Source organism: Hippopotamus amphibius, chromosome 3, assembly GCF_030028045.1.
Source record: "Hippopotamus amphibius kiboko isolate mHipAmp2 chromosome 3, mHipAmp2.hap2, whole genome shotgun sequence".
NCBI lineage: Eukaryota > Metazoa > Chordata > Mammalia > Artiodactyla > Hippopotamidae > Hippopotamus > Hippopotamus amphibius.
The window spans coordinates 197917185-197935662 of record NC_080188.1 but is presented as its reverse complement, the minus strand read 5'-3'; the positions used below and the strand labels follow the sequence as shown (position 1 = coordinate 197935662).

General features: G+C 48.6%; 1 protein-coding gene across 5 annotated transcripts in view; it reads right to left on the bottom strand.

Moving 5' to 3' along the window:
- Nucleotides 1–6585: 6585 nt before the first annotated feature.
- Nucleotides 6586–18478, bottom strand: part of CAMSAP2 (calmodulin regulated spectrin associated protein family member 2) — a 105133-nt gene continuing 93240 nt past the window's right edge. For 3 of the 5 annotated variants that reach the window (XM_057725728.1, XM_057725730.1, XM_057725731.1), the window contains 6 exons: nt 15921–16057; nt 15287–15507; nt 13323–13395; nt 12577–12692; nt 10248–10366; nt 6586–9604 (listed from right to left, as the gene is read on the bottom strand). In XM_057725728.1, coding sequence (XP_057581711.1) covers nt 9299–9604; nt 10248–10366; nt 12577–12692; nt 13323–13395; nt 15287–15507; nt 15921–16057 — 972 coding nt within the window. In that variant the 3' untranslated portion in view covers nt 6586–9298. Of the gene's footprint in view, nt 9605–10247; nt 10367–12576; nt 12693–13322; nt 13396–15286; nt 15590–15873; nt 16058–18478 lie in introns of those variants that run through there. The other 2 variants (XM_057725733.1, XM_057725732.1) reach the window with 2 other exon arrangements.

Below are 18478 nucleotides of genomic sequence, written 5' to 3'. Positions count from 1 at the left end.
GTGGCAGGAAGCAGCTCGTGCCCGAGCTGGGGACACCGCTCTGGGCCTGGCCTGCCACTTGCCCAGCCTGGCTTCCGTGACCAAAGCCAACTCCGTGACCCTGGTCTCTCCTCCCCCTCAGGGGACCCCCCCACAGGGTTAGAGCCAGTCCATTATACTCCCCCCTCGTCCCGGTCAGCCGGGAAGCCAGGCACTGCTGCCGGGTGCCAGCTCAGCAGAAGGGAAACGGGCCTCCTCCCTCCCTCCCACCCCAACGGGCTCTGGGTGCTGGAGCCGGGCCGCCTGGCTACCTGGGTCGGCCCTGCCCGGCCCGTGGGATTAGCAGCTCCTGGGTGACGTGGGAGCTCCCCATCACGGCGACTGGCACAAGCCTGAGATCAGAGGAGATAATAAACAAACACCAGCGCTTTGAACTAGATGTCTTCCAGGAGTAGGTTTATTTTATTTCTGTTCCTTTATGGGCTGTATATTGAAGCGCTCACCACTTTTCCTCTCAATGTTAATTTTTCTGTACAAATAATCACCTTATCTCTTTTGGAAGAAATTTGAAAATTATCTTACCTCTTTCATCATGAAAACCACAGTCACGTCGCAGAATGTGGAGTAAGAAAAAGGCCTCCCGGCCTTTTTCATGGTGGTGAATTTCTTTCCAACCGGTGAAAGACATTTTCTAAAGTGGAGGATTCTTCTGTAATCCCATTATTCTTGGGTTTTCTATTTTGTCAACATTCCATTTCAGGTGTTCTCCATGTACATATTTTTTACACAACTGTTTCAGAGGTGTGTTTGTAATCAGAAAGTGCACAGTTTTATAGTCTGCTTTTCTCAGTTAATGCAAATCCACATTTTTCTATGTTGCTGAATTTTCTAATCCCTTTATTTTGGACATTTAGGTTGTTTGCAGTGTGTTTTGCTGTTATAGAAATTTGTAATAAATAACTGCACTTGCAACGTTTTTCTTCTTTCACTCTGTTCTCGGAGTACAGATGCCCTCGTGAAGGTCAGAAACTACGAAAGTTTTCATGGCTTGAGACGAATGCTTGCAGTGCTCAGACCACCTGGCATCGCAGGAGGGTTTGGGGTCAACGTAATCTTGTTGGAGATACTCACCAGTAGACAATATTTTTCTACTTCAGTAGGTAATGAGGTAAAAATGGTACCTCACTTTAATTTACATTCACATTTACATTTCTTTGAAAACAATAAGATTGAAAATCGTTCCAGATGTAACTCCTCTTACGTGAACTGCCTAATTATGTCCTTCAGGCATTTACCTATTGTAATCGTTTGTGTTTCTTATTAGTGTGTATGCGCTATATATTTAGGATAAATCATTGTCCCATTTGGTTCAAATATTTTTCCAGAGTTTTTCCTTAGCTGTTTTTAAATTTTTTAAATTTAAATTAAAACATTTTTGGTTTATATTTTCATAGTCCAATTTGGTGCTCTTAGCAGTTTCATTGTTTAGAATGTTACTTTCTCTTTGATGATCTAAAAAATTCCATTCTATTCTTGTTAAAAGTTTTATCTTTTTAAATCCATCTAGAGTGTAATCTTTTTTTTTTTCAGATTTCTATCAAACGTTCCCAACACCATTGAATTAAAAATATTTTTTAAAAACCCTGCTGTGCTGTGATGTCAGGTTCATTACCCGCCTCACACGTTGTGTCCGAGTGTCTGCTGCTGGCCAGTGAACGGACAGGTCAGATTGTCACTGCCCTGAGTCTGGCTCCCACGTCAGTTTTGTACCTGACAGCTGTGTGCAGCTGGGCCCCAGTTCCCGCGTCTTAGAGCGGGCGGGAGAGCGTCTCCCTGATGGTTGAGGATCACCTTAGACAGCCCTGGGGGAGCCCCGCCTCCAGCGGGGTCCGAGCAGGGGGTTCAGGGCTCCCCCTGCCCCTGGGAGCTGCCAGGCTCAGCTGCCCCACCCCCACCCCTTCTTCGCTTTCTGTGCACTCAGCGGGGCTTGGAATTGCCCTGGGAACCTATCAAGAGCCCATCCCCACCTGGGGGCTTCTAGACTCGACCGCCGCGGGTCGCTGGTGGGGTCACAGGGGGTGAATCCCATGGGGTGAGGGGGCTTCTGCTGCAGACGCAGATAGGGCCGAGGCACAGACAGGTGGCATTTCTCCTCTTCTGCGGTCAGAGGGGTTAACGGCCCGTGTGTGTGCCTGTGTGTGTGTGTGTGTATGTTCGGGGCAGGGAGGGGTGTCCGGGGAAGGAAGGCGGTGGTCCTGTCGCCGCCCCGCAGCCTCCCCACCCAAGGGACAGGCACACACCGGGGACGGGGCCGCACCCTGGATGCCAGGGGCTGAGCCGTGTTTCACACGCTCGACTGTCTCAGAAACTCGCAGGGACTAAACCCGGGTGGCTGGGCAGGGGCATCCGTGTGGTGACTCAGAGCGAAAGTGCTAGGGGCTTCGACCTCAGAGCCGGCCTGGGGGTGGGGGTGGGGGGGTAGGGGAAGAGGGCGGCTTTCAAGGAAAGTGGGACTCCATCTCCACCGGCAGGAGCCGGGCAGGCGAGCTGCAGGGCAGTCGCTTGGCAGAACAATGGCCCCAGAATGTGTTTGGAAAGGAAGTCGCCAGTCACAGCTGGTGGTAGTGATTCCTCAGCCCACGCAGGCTGCTCACCAGGACCCGCCGTTACGTTCCAGTGATTTCACTGAAAGCTGGGGTAGCAAAGTGGGTGCACATTTCTAGTCATTTCAGTAGGAACTGGTGGGGGGGGGGCAGGCGGCTCAGGGCTGCGACCCTGCCCTTGATCCTGCCCCTCCCACCTGACCTGCCCTTGACCTGCCCTTCCCACCCCGTCCTGCCTGTTCTACCAGGTAACAAAAGACAAGAAGAAACTGCCGTGGTGCCTCCTCGAGAGCCGCTCCCACGTTCCTGGAGAGGACGGATTTTACCGCAGGCCTCACCGTGACTCAGGGCAGACTGTGCCGTCCTGTCCCCGGGGCGGCCAGCGGGGCGGCCTCCTGAAGAAGAGGGCTGCCTGGGGGCAACGTGATACCAGGGTGACGTCCTGAGCGGCCCCAGCGCCGAGGGGTCACCGTCACTCAACACCCCAGCCCCACCCTCCCTGCGAATGGACATACAAGCGACGGGTGTAAGCTCAGCCCAAGGTTGTCCTGACAGTTTGACCTTTTCCACGACGACCTTGATGACTTATCTCGAAATGTCACCTGTCTTAGTTTCGTGGTGTCTCTGGGGATTTCCCTGCCAGCTGCTGGGACAGTGGCCGGGCCAGCTGCGGAGGGTTCCTGAGCTGTCCGGGCGTGGCGAGGAGGCCCTGGGACTGTGCGGGGTGGGGGGACACGCAAGATGCGTCGGACCCGAGTCTCACCTGCAGTAGCCACGGGCCGCGAGGCTGGGGCCGAGGGAGGTGAGGATGGGACCCGTGATGGGGGTCCGGGCCGTCCATGCTTGCGGGGGGGGGGGGGAGGAGGAAAGGACGCCCTTGAAGGTTTTGGCCTTGATGGCTGGAGGCCACCAGGAGGGAGCTGGTTTCGCTGGAAGGTGGACCATTGTTCTCTGAGCAGGTGGAGCTGCGGATGGCCGTGAACTTCCAGGGGAAAGGTTAGACCCACGGTGGGGGGTGGGGGGTAGGGGCGCTGGAGGCGCAGGCTGTCGGAGGTGCCGGTCCAGGTTGAGGCTGGAGGCCCCGAAGGACAGCAGGGGGCATGCAGGGCCCAGGGGAGAGTGGAGACCTGAGACAGCCCGTAACTTGAGGGGGATCATGGGGGGCCAGAGAGAAGGTAAGGAGGTCACCCTCGTCCTGACCGGCAGTTTGGGATTTCGACCTGCCCCCTGGGTCCCAGGGAATGGTATGTGTGAACCAGAGGGGTCAGAGCAGGAATGCCAACGTAGGGTTCTTATTTTGAGGGCAAAAATATCTTTAGTAGGAAAACAGTGGTGGCCCAGCAGAGACCAGACCAAGTCTCGGTCTGATTTGAATTTTGGACCAGGACGAGGCAGCCCTCCTTCACTGACTCGCCTGGCAAATACCAACTCAGCTCGCCTGTGCGGACACACTGGTGGCAGGGTGAGGGACCCAAGCACAGACCCCCAGTGTCCGTGGGCACGCTGGGGGCTCCCCCCGGGCCCCACGCTCCGCTGCCTTCACGTCCTCTGGGACATGGGACGGGCAACACGGTGGCCACCTCTGGCTCCAAGCCAAGAGGATGCAGTTTACAAGCAGCTACCTTGTCGAGCTGCTGTGATCATAAAGTAGACCCTTAAGGCAACTCAAAATTCAGGTCTGAGGGACTTCCCTGGTAGCACAGTGGTTCAGAATCTGCCCGCCAATGCAGGCCACACGGGTTCAAGGCCTGGTCCGGGAAGATCCCACAGGCATCGGAGCAACTAAGCCCGGGTGCCACAGCTACTGGGCCCGTGCTCTAGGGCCCGCTCGCTGCAACTAGTGAGCCCTGGAGCCACAACTACTGAAGCCCGTGTGCCTAGAGCGCACGCCCTGCAACAAGAGAAGCCACCGCACTGGGAGGCCCGCACACTACAACAAAGAGTAGCCCCCGCTCGCCCACCGCAACTAGAGAAGGCCCGTGCACAGCAACAAAGACCCAACGCAGCCAAGACATAAATAAATTTACACAAAAACAGCTCAGGTCTGAGACCCCCTTGCAGGTCTGAGACCCGCTTGCAGGAGCGTCCTACCGGCTGATCCGGTAAGGCAGTCTTACGCTCCTTACTAAGCCCGCGTTCACGAGACGAGACGTGCTGGGCGAGCAGGAACCGCTCCCCGCTAAGGAGAAAAGGGCTCCGCGGCCTCTCTGCTCGGGCCCCGCCCCCACCACAGCGGAGGCCGCGCCGGCTGCTCTCGAGGTCTGCGGGCGTCTGCCTCGGGCCCGTCGAGCTCCCCGATGGAGGGGCCCGTCCTGCTGCGACCTTCGCGCCCGGAGGCTGCCTCCTCGGCCTGTCGGCGGAGCTGCTCCACCTGCAGTGCCTGCTGGTGAATCCAGGCGCTGCGCCGCAGGGGCGGCGCCGGCCCGGTGTCTGGGCTGGAGCATCAGGCAACCGGGGAACCCCCGTCAGGTCCGAGCGCGGGGACCGCGGGTCCCTCCCCGGGCGTCCGCTCGCGGCGCAGCACCCGCGGCGGCGGCGGGGCCCTGGCCGGGGGGGAGGCGCGGACCCCACGCCCGCAGGCCCCGGCGGGACAGCACCCGCGGCCGCCCGCGCGAAGACACGCAGGCGGAAACACCCTTGGCGGGCCCCAGGCTGCTCAGCTCTGTTGCCCTCGCTCTCCACAGCGGGAAGTGGAACATCCTTCATCCTTTTCTGTCTCTCGTGCGGACCTAACAGGAACCCCTGTGGACCGAGGCAGCTCCAGGTACGGACAGCACCGTGGCGGGCGGCGGGACTCCCTCCTGCCGGAGCCTGCAGGCGCCCTCCGGGCCGAGTGGGCCACCCCGACGAGGTTCCGGAGCCCCGGGGTGAGGAGCGGCGGACCCAGCCCCCGGGTGACACAGTGAATTTCTCACATCTCTTTGAAAAGCAGAACTGCCATTTTAAGGAGATGTAGGTGTATTTTTATTATTTTTTTGGCTGTGCTGGGTCTTTGTTGCTGCGCGCGGGCTTTCTCTAGTTGTGGCGAGCGGGGGCGTCTCTTGTTGCAAAGCACAGGCTCTAGGCATGCGGGCTTCAGCAGTTGTGGCACGTGGGCTCAGTAGTTGTGGCTCCCAGGCTTCGTGGCTCCTTGGCATGTGGGATCTTCCCAGACGAGGGAACGAACCCGTGTCCCCTGCACTGGCAGGTGGATTCTGAACCACTGCGCCACCAGGGAAGCCCCATGTGGGTGTGTGCCTTCAGCACCTGTGACTCCTGAGGGAGGACAGAATGCCCAGCTCAGGCCCGACGCTGAGGTCGCAGCCGCACCGCCACGCTCCCTTGGCTGTCCTCTCTCCGTGGAGACAGGTTTCCACATAAAGGCACCTGTTCCTCTCCTGCACCAGACTCTTCCTCTGCCCCAAGGAAGAGCCGCCGGCGAGCCAGGCCAGGGGACGCACTCCGGGCGCCGCGGCCTGTGCACACCTCTCTCGTGTTGCCTGCGCTCACGTTAAAAACTTCCGTGTTTGGAAACTGAAGTATCAGAAAACACTGTGGAAGTGCAGCCCGGTTCAGAGGCCAGAGTGTCCCACCACAGGGCCAAAGGCGGAGGCCACACAGGCTTGGCAACGGCAGACATTTCCGCAGGTATGCAATTATGAGTGAAGGACTTTTTTTGTTGTTAAACAGCTTTTAGATTTTTCTTTAATGGTTCTGGTCTCAATGAGGAGAATCAGCAAAACCAAAGTGAAACTTCGAGAATAATGGTCACGACCTGGCTTCCCACGGCAGCCAAGACCGGGGCGGCCCGGCGGTTCAATTCCAAAGGCACAGAGGGTTCCTCCTGACACACCCGATCATCACTTCACCTGAAGAAAGCGAGGTGACGTGGACGAAACGAACGCAAGGCAAGCACGAGCAGCACACACCGCGGCGCAGCCGTGAGCCGAGCCGAGCCCAGGAAGCGGAGGCCCCGCAGCTCGCCTACGTCAGGATTTAGAACGCGTCGAGTGAGAGTCACCGCTTGTGAGTACCTGAATGGTTCAATTTATTTTTCTTATGATTACAAATACATTTCAATGTGTAAATTGTTCAGTGTAAACAGAGGTTAAGAGACAGGAAACACTATGTGATGAGTTTGCCCAAGTTCAAATGTTACCAAAAAGCCCATATTTTCTTCAAGAAACAGAAAAGACATTTGGTGCCATGCTTTTATTCAAATGAAAGGGGAAAAACTACACGGTACCAGGAAGTAGCAAATATGACAGTATCTTACAGCACAGCATCGTAGAAAACCTGCAAGCGACGCTCGAGTGGACAGCAGGCACCGCGGACGCTGTGCGTCGCCCAAAGTGGCCGTGAAACTACAGTTAAAAAGCTGAATTTGGCTTAAAAAACAGCCAAATAAAAAATGTGACAGTCATTCTAAAACAAAATTGAAAAGCCGAGAGGAATGAAAAGCTTTCCAGAGCCGTGTCAAATGGCAGGACCTGACAGGCCGCACTGGCAACCATGACACGTGTTTGGCAAACTTAACTGAACGATTACCCTAATAACGTGGCCTGCGATGGCGAGAAGCACCCGTGTGTCTCCATAAGGTTGATGGATATCTCCAGACTTTAGGAAATAGCATACTTTTCATTTGCATAACTTTAAAAACATAATTTAAAAAAATCTGCAGACTTAAATATATCCATATTCCTTCTGCATGAATAAAATAAAACGCCCCACTGAGAGCAAGGACCTTTCACGGCGATATTCACCTTCTGCTTCCAGACACTGTGGACGTTACTGGACACACACAGATTTGAGAGAGAGTAAAGCATGGTCCTGTCTGGTTTTACATAGTTCCTCCATTGTCTTGCAGCCAATTAAAAAAAATTTAATGGCCAAGTAGTATCACCAAGAAGATTGCTTTGATAAGGGAAATTTAACTGATTGAAAAGAACAAATTTCATCATGTAGAATGTTATTAATTCTCCTTCTATTATTTACCACATTTTGATTAGATCCACTTACTATTTTTTTAAACTAGTCAATCTAAACATGTAGTTGACAATCATTTCCTTCTAATCGTGATAGAATGGTAAGATGTGCAATCCCCCAGTTTAAATCTTCATATATTATATACACAATATGTATACACTGAAAATATAAGAGTTACATATATCCTGGTCTCTTACATGCAAACAGTAGATCACAAATAGTTCTGAGCTACACATGTATCTTGCACAGGTATTGGAAAAAAATCTGTGAAACTTTTTTTACAATTTTAACAAATATACATAAATATAAGAACATAAGTTACAGTAAAATATTGACATGACAGCATTTGAGAGGACGCTGGTAGCCCAGACGCGCTGACACCTGAAGGCCTTGCAGTCACAGGAAGCACAGCTCCGGGCGCCGCGCTCCTCCTCTTGTTAGAAATGAGTACATACATCACAGGAGACAGCAGTTACTCCTCTAAACAGCGCCATCCGAGAGATGTACACACCTCAGTGTCTCCGTGCCATGAAAGAGAACAGACCACGCGCCTCACGAATGCTACAATACTGCCTTTCCCTCCACGTTTACACAGTTGTCACAACACTGAAACATAACAGGGTCACAGGATCGTTCAAGTCTTTTCCTGAGAATGAAGTTTTTCCCCAACTAACCCTCTGGTATACACTGTTAAAGGAACCCAGACCACATAGAGAAGATTTCAAGTGTGTACTTCATCTAAGCAGTCCCACTTGAAAAGGATAAAAAAGGAGAAAAACTCAATATAAGTAAAAGAATGTGAAGCTATTTTAAACTTAAAATGTAGCCCTTTGTACATGTTTAAAAATTCTAAATATAATTTTATGCCAGCTATAAATAAAATGTAAAGACCTCTTGAGAACTCGTGGCAGGAAGTCTTCCATCTTCAGGTTCAGAGACCATCTCAAAGTGTCATTCACTTCTGCCAGCTTATAAAGTGACATACTTTAAGAGACAGAAAGCCTTTTGTTAAAAGAACAATCTAAATTATTCTGAGTTGGCCAGAAGTGGTGTAAAAACAGCACTGATTTAATCAGCAACTTCTTACAACATCTTGGTTAAGCTCATGTGGTTTAAGTGCACCTATAGCAGCTCTTTACAACTCCTCCTCTTATTTAATAGAGAAACGTTAATACTTGAGTGAATAATAAATACAGAATTGTAAATACTTAGAATATTTCTTGCAAATGCTCTAACACCATTAAAACATGAGAGTTACTGTAAAACTAAACACTAGTGTTTCTCTCAGCATCGTAAGAAAGGCGCGAGTTACCTCTGAAGGCCTGTTTCCTACTTCCATGATCTACCTGTGAAACAATACAAACCCAGGAAAGGAAAACAGCAAAGTAAACCATCTGAAGACAGGCACGTACGTTAAAAAGTTTAAAAAAAAAAAAGCAACAAACAAAACACGCACTTGGTAATCTTAGCCGTGTTTCCACTAGTGTCCATGAGAACTCAGTGCTTCCGCGTGTGGGACACCAAGCAGGCGACCTCCACCTGTGAGCCGACGGCGTCACCGCCTGCCTGTCACCCAGGTGAGTCCCCTGTGCTCCAAACGCTGCGGTCTGTTTCCAGTTGTCATGACAACAGAGCCGAATGTCCAGTTTCAATGAGTAAAAGTCTGTCGGCAATTAGAAAGGTTTTCTATAGGCAGGAACGATGAAGTGCAAATTTACCATGAATGTTCTGAAGCAAGTATTTCCTGGTCCCTATGCTTTTGTGGGTAAAAGCTTCTTGGGCGTCACTGGTCTCTTGGTCTGCCACAAGTGGCTGTGGATGGTAATTGCATCAACACTGGCAGATAAAGTTTTGGCGGGGATGTGGCTAAACTGCTTCCTGTCAGAGTTATATTTGTAGAGGCCCTCGATCATCTTTTTAGTGATGGATTTAGGGCCTATCCCAGTCAGCTTACTAATCTCTTCAGTCTCCGGGCAGTAAGTATACAAAGACCTGAACTGGCAGCCTGAATCCCGGAACAAGATCAGGAAGTTGTTGGCATCTGACTTCTCCATTTCCTTTCCGACAAGAAACAAAAACAACAACAATGAATGTCCTTAAACATTTTGCTGAATACAATTCGTATAACTGTGTTACATTTCTTGGCCAATTTTATGACATGTAATTCAAAACATAAATCCTTAGGAGCCAAAATGAGGTGCACGTGATACAAGCCCAGCACACAGGGCCTGAAACGTGTGCAGACACCCTCCCGCTCAGGTCCTGCTGGCTGTGCTGGAACCGTAATCCCAGAGGCACCTGAAGGCCTGCGGTGTCTGCTAACTCTGGGGCTGTCAAACTGTCCCCGACACCAACAACCAGGCCCTGGTGACCTCCTTTGCAACAGAGCTTCATTTTACAAGAGGCAAATCATGTTATCTACATTTATGAAACATGGATGAGTGACTCTGGGCAAGAAAATAGCTTATAATTTTATATTATCATCTAAAGTCTATGCCCAGGCTTGAATGAAATCTGCGGTGTTCCAGAATCCCGTCTGAAAGTAAACTCAGTCTAACAATGAACACACAGTTATTACAGATGTTTAATATGCTGTTGAAATTCTAGGAGTCCCTGAAGAGTATTTTCTCTTGAACTGAAAGAGAAGACTCCTATAGTTTCACAATGCTGCCAAATCTAATTGCATGCAAACATGCTTACCTCCAGTATTTTTTTCTTCTGACCTTCATTTACTTTTCCAGCCAAACAGCAATGAGCTAAAGCATTCTGTATTATGTGCTTATTGGATTTTGCACTGGGTTCTTTGAAGAGCTTTGGTCCTGTGGCAAGGATTTAATAACAGTAATAAAATAAAAACAGCATTGCTAAGTCAGAACTACGCCTGTGTTTAAACGATGCGATTGCTCCTACACTGGAAACCAAAGCTTATCATTATTGATATGTATGTTCCTATTACCATTTTCTTAATTGTTTTGTTGTTGTTTTTGTAGATCCTTTTCTTCTCTTATGTTTCCCGCTTAGAGAAGTGTCTTTAGCATTTGTTGAAGGGCTGGTTTGGTGGTGCTGAATTCTCTTAGCTGTTGCTTGTCTGGAAAGCTTTTGACTTCTCCCTCGAATCTGAATGAGATCCTTGCTGGGTAGAGTATTCTTGGTTGTAGGTTCTTCCCTTTCATCACTTGAAATATATCCTGCCACTCCCTTCTGGCTTGCAGAGTTTCTGCTGAGAAATCAGCTGTTACCCTTATGGGAGTTCCCTTGTATGTGATTTGTCGTTTTTCCCTTGTTGCTTTTAATAACTTTTCTCTGTCTCTAATTTTTGTCTGTTTGACTACTATATGTCTTGGCATGTTTCTCCTTGGGTTTATCCTGCCTGGGACTCTCTGTGCTTCCTGGACTTGGGTCGCTATTTCCTTTCCCACGTTAGGGAAGATTTCAACTATAATCTCTTCCAATATTTTCTCGGGTCCTTCTCTCTCTCTTCTCCTTCTGGGACCCCTATAATGCAAATGTTGGTGTGTTTAACGATGTCCCAGAGGTCTCTTAGGCTGTCTTCAGTTCTTTTCATTCCTTTTTCTTTATTCTTTTCCGCATCAGTGATTACCCCCATTCTGTCTTCCAGGTCACTTACTCACCCTTCTGCCTCCCTTAATCTGCTGTTGGTTCCTTCTAGCGTATTTTTCGTTTCAGTTATTGTGTTGCATATCTCTGTTTGTTTGTTCAATTCTTCCAGGTCTTTGGTAAACTTTTCTTGCAACTTTTAGATCTCTGCACCCAGTCTTTTTTCAAAGTCCTGGATCATCTTCACCATCATTATTCTGAACTCTTTTTCTGGAAGGGTGCCTATCTCCTCTTCATTTAGTTGTTTTTCTGGGGTTTTAGCTTGTCCCTTCACCTGGTACAAAGTTTGTTGCCTTTTTATTTTCTCTGTCTTTCTGTGGCTGTGGTTTTCAGTTCCACAAGACAAAATGCAGCTGATACTGCTTGATCCTGCTGTCTGTGCTCTTGTGGAGGAAGCTATCCAAGAGGCTTGTGGGTGCTTCCTGATGGGAGGGACTGATGGTGGGTAGGGCTGGGTGGGCAGAGCTCAGTAAAACTTTAATCTGCTTGTCTGCTAATGGGTGGGGCTGTGTTCCCACCTTGTTGGTTGTTTGGCCTGAGGCCACCTAGTGCTGGAGCCCACAGGCTCTTTGGTGGGGCTAATGGCAGACTGTGGGAGGGCTCACACCAATGAGCACTTCCCAGAACCCCTGCCGCCAGTGCCCCTGCCTCCTCGGTGAGCCACAGCTGCCCCCACCTCTGCAGGCAACCCTCCAACACCAGCAGGTAGGTCTGGTTCAGGCTCCTATGGGGTCACTGCTCCTTCCCCCTGGGTCCTGGTGAGCACACTTTTTTGTGTGCCCTCCAAGAGTGGAGTCTCTGTTTCCCCCAGTCCTGTGGAGGTCCTGCAATCAAATCCCGCTGGCTTGCAGAGTCTGATTCTCTGGGGATTCCTCCTCCCGTTGCTGGACCCCCAGGTTGGGAAGCCTGACGTGGGGCTCAGAACCCTCACTTTAGTGGGTGGACTTCTGCAGTATAACAGTTCTCCAGTTTGTGAGTCACCCACCCAGCATTTATGGGATTTGATTTTAACGTGATTGCGCCCCTCCTACCGTCTCACTGTGGCTTCTCCTTTGTCTCTGGATGTGGAGTGTTTTTTTTTTTTTAGTGAGTTCCAGTGTCTTTCTGTCGATGGTTGTTCAGCAGTTAGTTGTAATTCTGGTGCTCTTGCAAGAGGGAGTGAGCGCATGTCCTCCTACTCCGCCATCTTGATTCCTCTGGTACTGCTACTTTTTATCTTATCTTAATTCATCTTGGACAATGCACATCACTGAAATGGACTTACCTGAAAGTGACCACCTGCATTCATTGTTTTCGATCCATCTCCCATGTTTAGACCAAAAGGCAAGTCAGTAAACCTCTGCTCAGCACAGCCTGCATCTAGTCTCAGCCCCGCATTAAGCTGTTCCCCTGGAAACGCAAGGGCACTGACCTGTGTACTCTGTTCCGGAAGCCACAGAGGACGTGGTCGATGCGTTCTCCCAGTCCTTTTCGCCATTTCGACTGCCACACCGGCTTGGAGATAAGAAGCCTTCTACAGACTCCGATCTGAATAAATAAGATTTTTTTTAACGTCTTAAAGAGAGAAAAAACATTTTGGGGCTCAAGAGGGTATATGTGAGCACCAACCAAACTCAACCTAGAGGCTTAAAACTAAGATGGTGATAACTTTGTCTCATTTACAGCTACACATCCAAGTGCCGAGAGCTCAGCAGGCATTCCACAGGTGTGTGCTGAATGACAAAATGAAGGTTTTTCACATACGACAGTTGGCAATTCATGCAGCAGGACGGTAATACACAGATGAGAGCTCAGAGCTGATGGCTGTCACTAGAAACATTCCTTTCTTATGTGGGAATTATAAGATAATAAAATACTGATTTTTAGCTTCTAATGTGTATATGTCCCAGAGAAAGAAAGAGAGTGCATACAAGAGAGATCTTTCCTAAGTCACAATTGGCGTGCTTTGGAATTATTCTAATGGGGAGAAAACTAGAGGCTAGAGCTATACAGAGGAGGTACTTTCTGTTTCTGTCGTGATTGTATCAACCGTAGGCGCAACCACAGAAACCCACACTGTCCTAGTGAGTGACACTTACAAGCATCTATGACTACGGCTCTCGCTCACTGCGAGGTACAAAATAGTGCTCCCATGAAAACGCTTGTGCCGTGACTTACCTCGGGGTCCTCTTGCCTGAATGCACACTCTCGTTGTCGCCTGTGTTCAGTGATGCCAAAGAAAGGCTAGAGACTGAAAAGACACGATAAATGCATGATCCTGAATTAAAAACAAGATCAGAAATTCAAAAGGAGCAACTAGAAAAGTCTGTTCATTAGACAACACCAGCGTATGAAAATTGAGCTTACGTAGTTTCTTTTCCTTTTTAGATATGTAATATGCTTGTGTGCATATACACACAATTCATTCAAAATGAGCAAGGAACTGCTTTTGAGAAGTAAGGACGTCAGAAACTAAGAGGGACAAACTTCCAGTTAGGAGATAAACGAGCCACAGGGATGAGATGTGCAGAGTGGGGGGCAAGGCACCTTTGTGCCATGACAGGCAGTAACTAGACCGACCCTGGCAATCATCCTGAAACACACAGAAACACCAAATGAAGCAGCACGCTGTGTGACAGGCGCTGACACAGTGTTGCAGGTCCCTTACACTCCACGAGACAAACTCACAGAAAGACATGAGCTGTGTGGTTACCAGAGCTGGGGGAGGGAGGGGGAACCGGATGAAGGTGGTGAAAAGGTACAACTTCCGGCTACGAGACAAGCGGCCCCGGGGTGTGATGCACAGCACGATGACTATACTTTATAATTGTCCTGACGCTGCCATGCGATGCAGTACATGAAGGCTGCTAAGAGAGCAGACCCTAGGAGTTCTCGTCTCAAGGGAAAAATACATTTTCTCTTTCTTTAATGTCATATCTGCACGAGACAAGGGATGCTCGGTAAATCTACGGTGGTCATCGCCTCATGATGTGCGAGTCACATCACTAAGCTGCACACCTTGCACTGCACAGTGGTGTGTGCCCGTTATGTCTCCATAACACTAGAGGAAAAAGAAAAAAGAAATAATGATAAAACTAATTGCTACTAGGATTTATTCCAGAAACAATGTGGTAATCCAAGATATAATTCAGTGATTGTAAGAAAAAACTTAAAAAGAAAACAAAGAATTCACAAGAATAAAATATATTTAGGAATATACAATATATTAGGAATAATCCCCAGGTAGAAAATTATTAATTTCAGCCAATACTGGCTATCAAATATTTTCACTGACTGGAAAAGGTAGAGTTCCCTTTATTTTTTTTTAAATTGCAGTATTATTTACAATGTTGTGTTAGCTTCTGGTGTACAGCAAAGTGATTCAGTTATATATAATTTTTATATACCCATTCTTTTTCAGATTCTTTTCCATTATAGGTTATTACAAGATACTGAGTAGAGTTCCCTGTGCTGTACAGTGGGTCCTTGTTGGTTATCTATTTTATATATAGTAGTGTGTGTATCTGTTAATCTCAAACTCCCAATTCATCTCACCCTGCCTTCCTTTCCCCTTTGGTAACTGTAAGTTTGTTTTCGTATGTCTGTGAGCATGAGAGTTCTCTTTAAACAGTCAATGTTATGTTATTTTCCTTCAGTTTTAATAACTATAGGAATTCTCTAAAATTTTCCATGGCATTTAGTTTTAATAAAGTAAATATTAAAAAAATAAGAGTATGCATGTTGAATTTATAAAAAAGATATGTTATCTCACCTCCAGAAATTATAAATTTAGATTTTTGACCATTTCTATTTTAAAGGAGGGACCCACAAACTCCTGAACTCACATTCCTTGTTACACTGATGTGCTCCGTACACATTCGAGGCACAGGTCTACCCTTAAAGGTACCAGGACACACAGGACACACACCATGCAGGGAGCGGATGTCTGAGGCCGAGCTCCCCGCCAGGCTCGTGTCTGAGCTGGACGTTCAGGCCCTGCGCGCGCTCTGCTGGCCACGTGCACGCATGCACGACACGCCCCAGTCACAGGAGGCCCCCTCTGCTCGTCCTGGCTCTGCACACGGGAGCACGGCCATCCGGGCTATGCTGCTGTGAACAGGCTCCCACTGTGGGCACGTTACCTGGAGGACCTTTCACGGGTGTTTTGGGGGACTCGACGTGGTCTCTGTGGATCGACTTGGGCCGCTGCTTCTTCTGCTTCGCCGCCTGCGGTCGGGGCTTGAGGACCGTGTCCATGTCCTCCATGAGCTTCAGCTGCTTGCGCCGCATGTACTCCTGCCGGATGAACTCCCGGCGGGCTCGCTCGTCTTCCTTCTTCTGACGCTCCTCCTCGGTTTTACGCCTAGGAAACAAGCCGGTGTGTTCCTTACCTGCACCACACCCTCGGGTGTGCGCTTACGTGAGAAGGGAGGATGACTCAGCACCTGGGAAAAATGTTTCATTTTAAATGTACTTGAGATAATTTAGGTCATTTAAACATACCATTAATCAATAACTACTTTACAAATGTGCGCACGAGTGTGTGTGTGTGTGTGTGTGTGTGTAAAACCCAGGGAAGTTTCTTTAACTTAATGTTTCTGGAGAACGTTAAGATGCCTCAAACTTGGGATAATCAAGTAATGCTTTGGAAAGATAAATTAACTTCTAAAAGCCACCCAAATCTGCATGAACTGAGCTGCCTCTGCATTCTGCAAAAGTCCCTAAACACCTGTTAGCAGGAGTCGGGCAGGAGGCACGCCTCCCACGCGGCCCCACCTGGTCTCCTCCTTCTTGTGCTCCATCTCGGCTTCCAGCTGCTGCCTCCGCAGCTGTGTCTCCTTCTCCCTTCGCAGTCGCTTCTCCAGCAGAGCTGCCCGCTTCATCGCCATGTCATTCTCTGCTTTCTGATCATCCTAAGAGTGAGTGTCACGGAGAAAGAGGAAACGTCTCAGGTACCAATAACCTCATCTTCAATGGCTGCGGTCACTCTTGTAACTTATATTCCAAACTACCTGCTGAAGCTTACTCCAACCCCACCACAGGTGGACATGTTCCAAAATTATGACGGAAGAAATGAATTAATGTGGTAATCCTTTTATCAAGTAACAAAGGACACAAACTTCTTCGATTACATGTTTTCAAAACTTAGGAAGTTCGCAAAGAACAACAGAAAAAGGAAAAAAAAAGTTTTCTGGGGCCCTAATAAATAACTTAGAGTGGAGGGTTTCCCCACAATTTAAAAAACTGCATTTAAGCTGTATTTAAAATACTTGTTTAATATAGAAAACTCCAGTAAAAGCACCCAAAATTTGGCTGCCCAAAGCTGTATCACATAAATGAAACTATAGCTACATGACTTTTTTAAAAAAGTTGAGCTTCTGATAGATTGCTTGCAGGGTTCTGAACTATACTGCAGCCTTTTCCTTTGAAGAGAAGATGAACATTCTTATACATCTAACCCCAGAGCTAGTTCATGACCTGTAGGCGTCCTGAGCCTGCCCAACTTCTACCTGAACCCTCAGGGGGCCCGAGTTCTCAGAGGGCTTCCCGATCGCTCAGAAGTCATGAGAGTAAGCAGCTGTAGAAGTGGTTCCCTGTTGTAATGACGCCTTGCTTGGTTCAACAAGTGTTTCCTGCATGTCTAATACATTCACAACAGCGTCAGGCATCACAGATACTAAAATGTGAAAAAGACAGAGCACCTTAGATTAAGGAGCTTCTAGAGCCCATGGGAAAGAGGTACAAACAAGGTGCTTTGCATAGAAACCAGAGAGAGAGGAACTCTGAATGGAGAAAGTCAGAAGACAACATCAAACAGTCAGTCCAAACATTCCCACGTCTGTGTCAAACAAACTCCACACACTGCAATTCACCAGGCACTGCGTGATGCTCCGGGACAAGAAGACATAGCGCCTCCTGGAGTTCACAGTCCAAGAGAAAGTGTGAGAAGCAAATCACAAGGAAGCTGGACACTCTGGGTCAGCAGTGTTACCAGGAGGAGGCTTAGGATACCAGCGGCACAAAGGTGGACACACACACATCTACCCGAGGAACCAGGAAAGGCTGCAGCAGATGTGAGGCCTGAAATCAGTCTTATGGAACATCCCAAAACAAGTTACGGGGGGAGAGGGTGGACCAACGGGCTTGGCCCCTGAACACACGCAGAGGGCTTGAACTGTACCTAACAGGCAACTCTAAGAGCCTCCGGAGTTATGCTCCTGAGAGGCAGTGTGGAGAAGAGGACCGTGACAGAGGTGGGGAGCCTGGGAACGAGCTACCACCACGGCCCAAGGTGGGGGGCACTGGGCAGTGGCGACAGAAGCGAAGGTACAGACAGCCTGTCCACTTCATACCCAAGGATGCCCCTCTGTCCTCCTCTGCCTGCGGGAGCAGAGGCAGCAAAGTCTCTAAAGTTAAACACATCTATTACTGTCTACGGTAGCAGTCTATTAAAAATAGTAGTTTTACACTGTTAAGAGAGAAAACACAACTCACATTCAAACTTCTAAACATTAAAAAGAGCTGAGAGGGCCATCTCCCTATGACCAACTTCCAAGTAAGTTACCAGCTTCTGATACTTAATGATCCAAAGTAAAACTAGTGGTGCAAGCACATCAGTGTTCTCAGGTGCTGGCTCCAGGACTGCCGTACGTTTCCTGTAAAACCCAAACCATCAACTGTTGCCACTGAGTGCTGTCCTCCTGTCTACATTCCCAACTGTGGAGCCATTCAGGATCAGAAATGATCTACTTTGGTCCCTTAACTAAAAAAAGAAACATGAGTAGCACACACATGCATGTTTCTGATCATAAAAAAATCCATATTCTTCCCTATAGTGAATCTGGAAAAATATAAAGACAAAAGAAACGATGATAGGAGAAAAAGTTTTAAATAACATTAGGCTTTTCTTGTCCTACTATCTATGATAAATTTCAAGATCTCACCATCACGAGGCGACACTGTTCAGTACTTGTGGCAGCTGGCTGCAGTACCGTTTAAACGTGTTCTATCCAGCACCCGTCCTGAGAGGAGGGCTCGTATGCTACACCCTCGCCAATGCTCCTAGAGGAGCTATTTCGATGGTAACTGCTCTAACTATATATTTTTAAATGTTTCAGCTTGCAAGAGTCTGTCTGGTCAGTTTATAAACGATTTTTAAAAAAAAACCAATACACATAAGGAAAGATGTCAACATTAAGAAAATAAACTAAAACAGACTTACATGCGATGCCCAGTTATGAGCTTTTTATAGACTGGCTACTGACTATCTTTCGGAAGAGCCTGAATCACCTGGTTTCAAAAGGCTTCGGTGACAGGGAGACGGTCAGGGCACA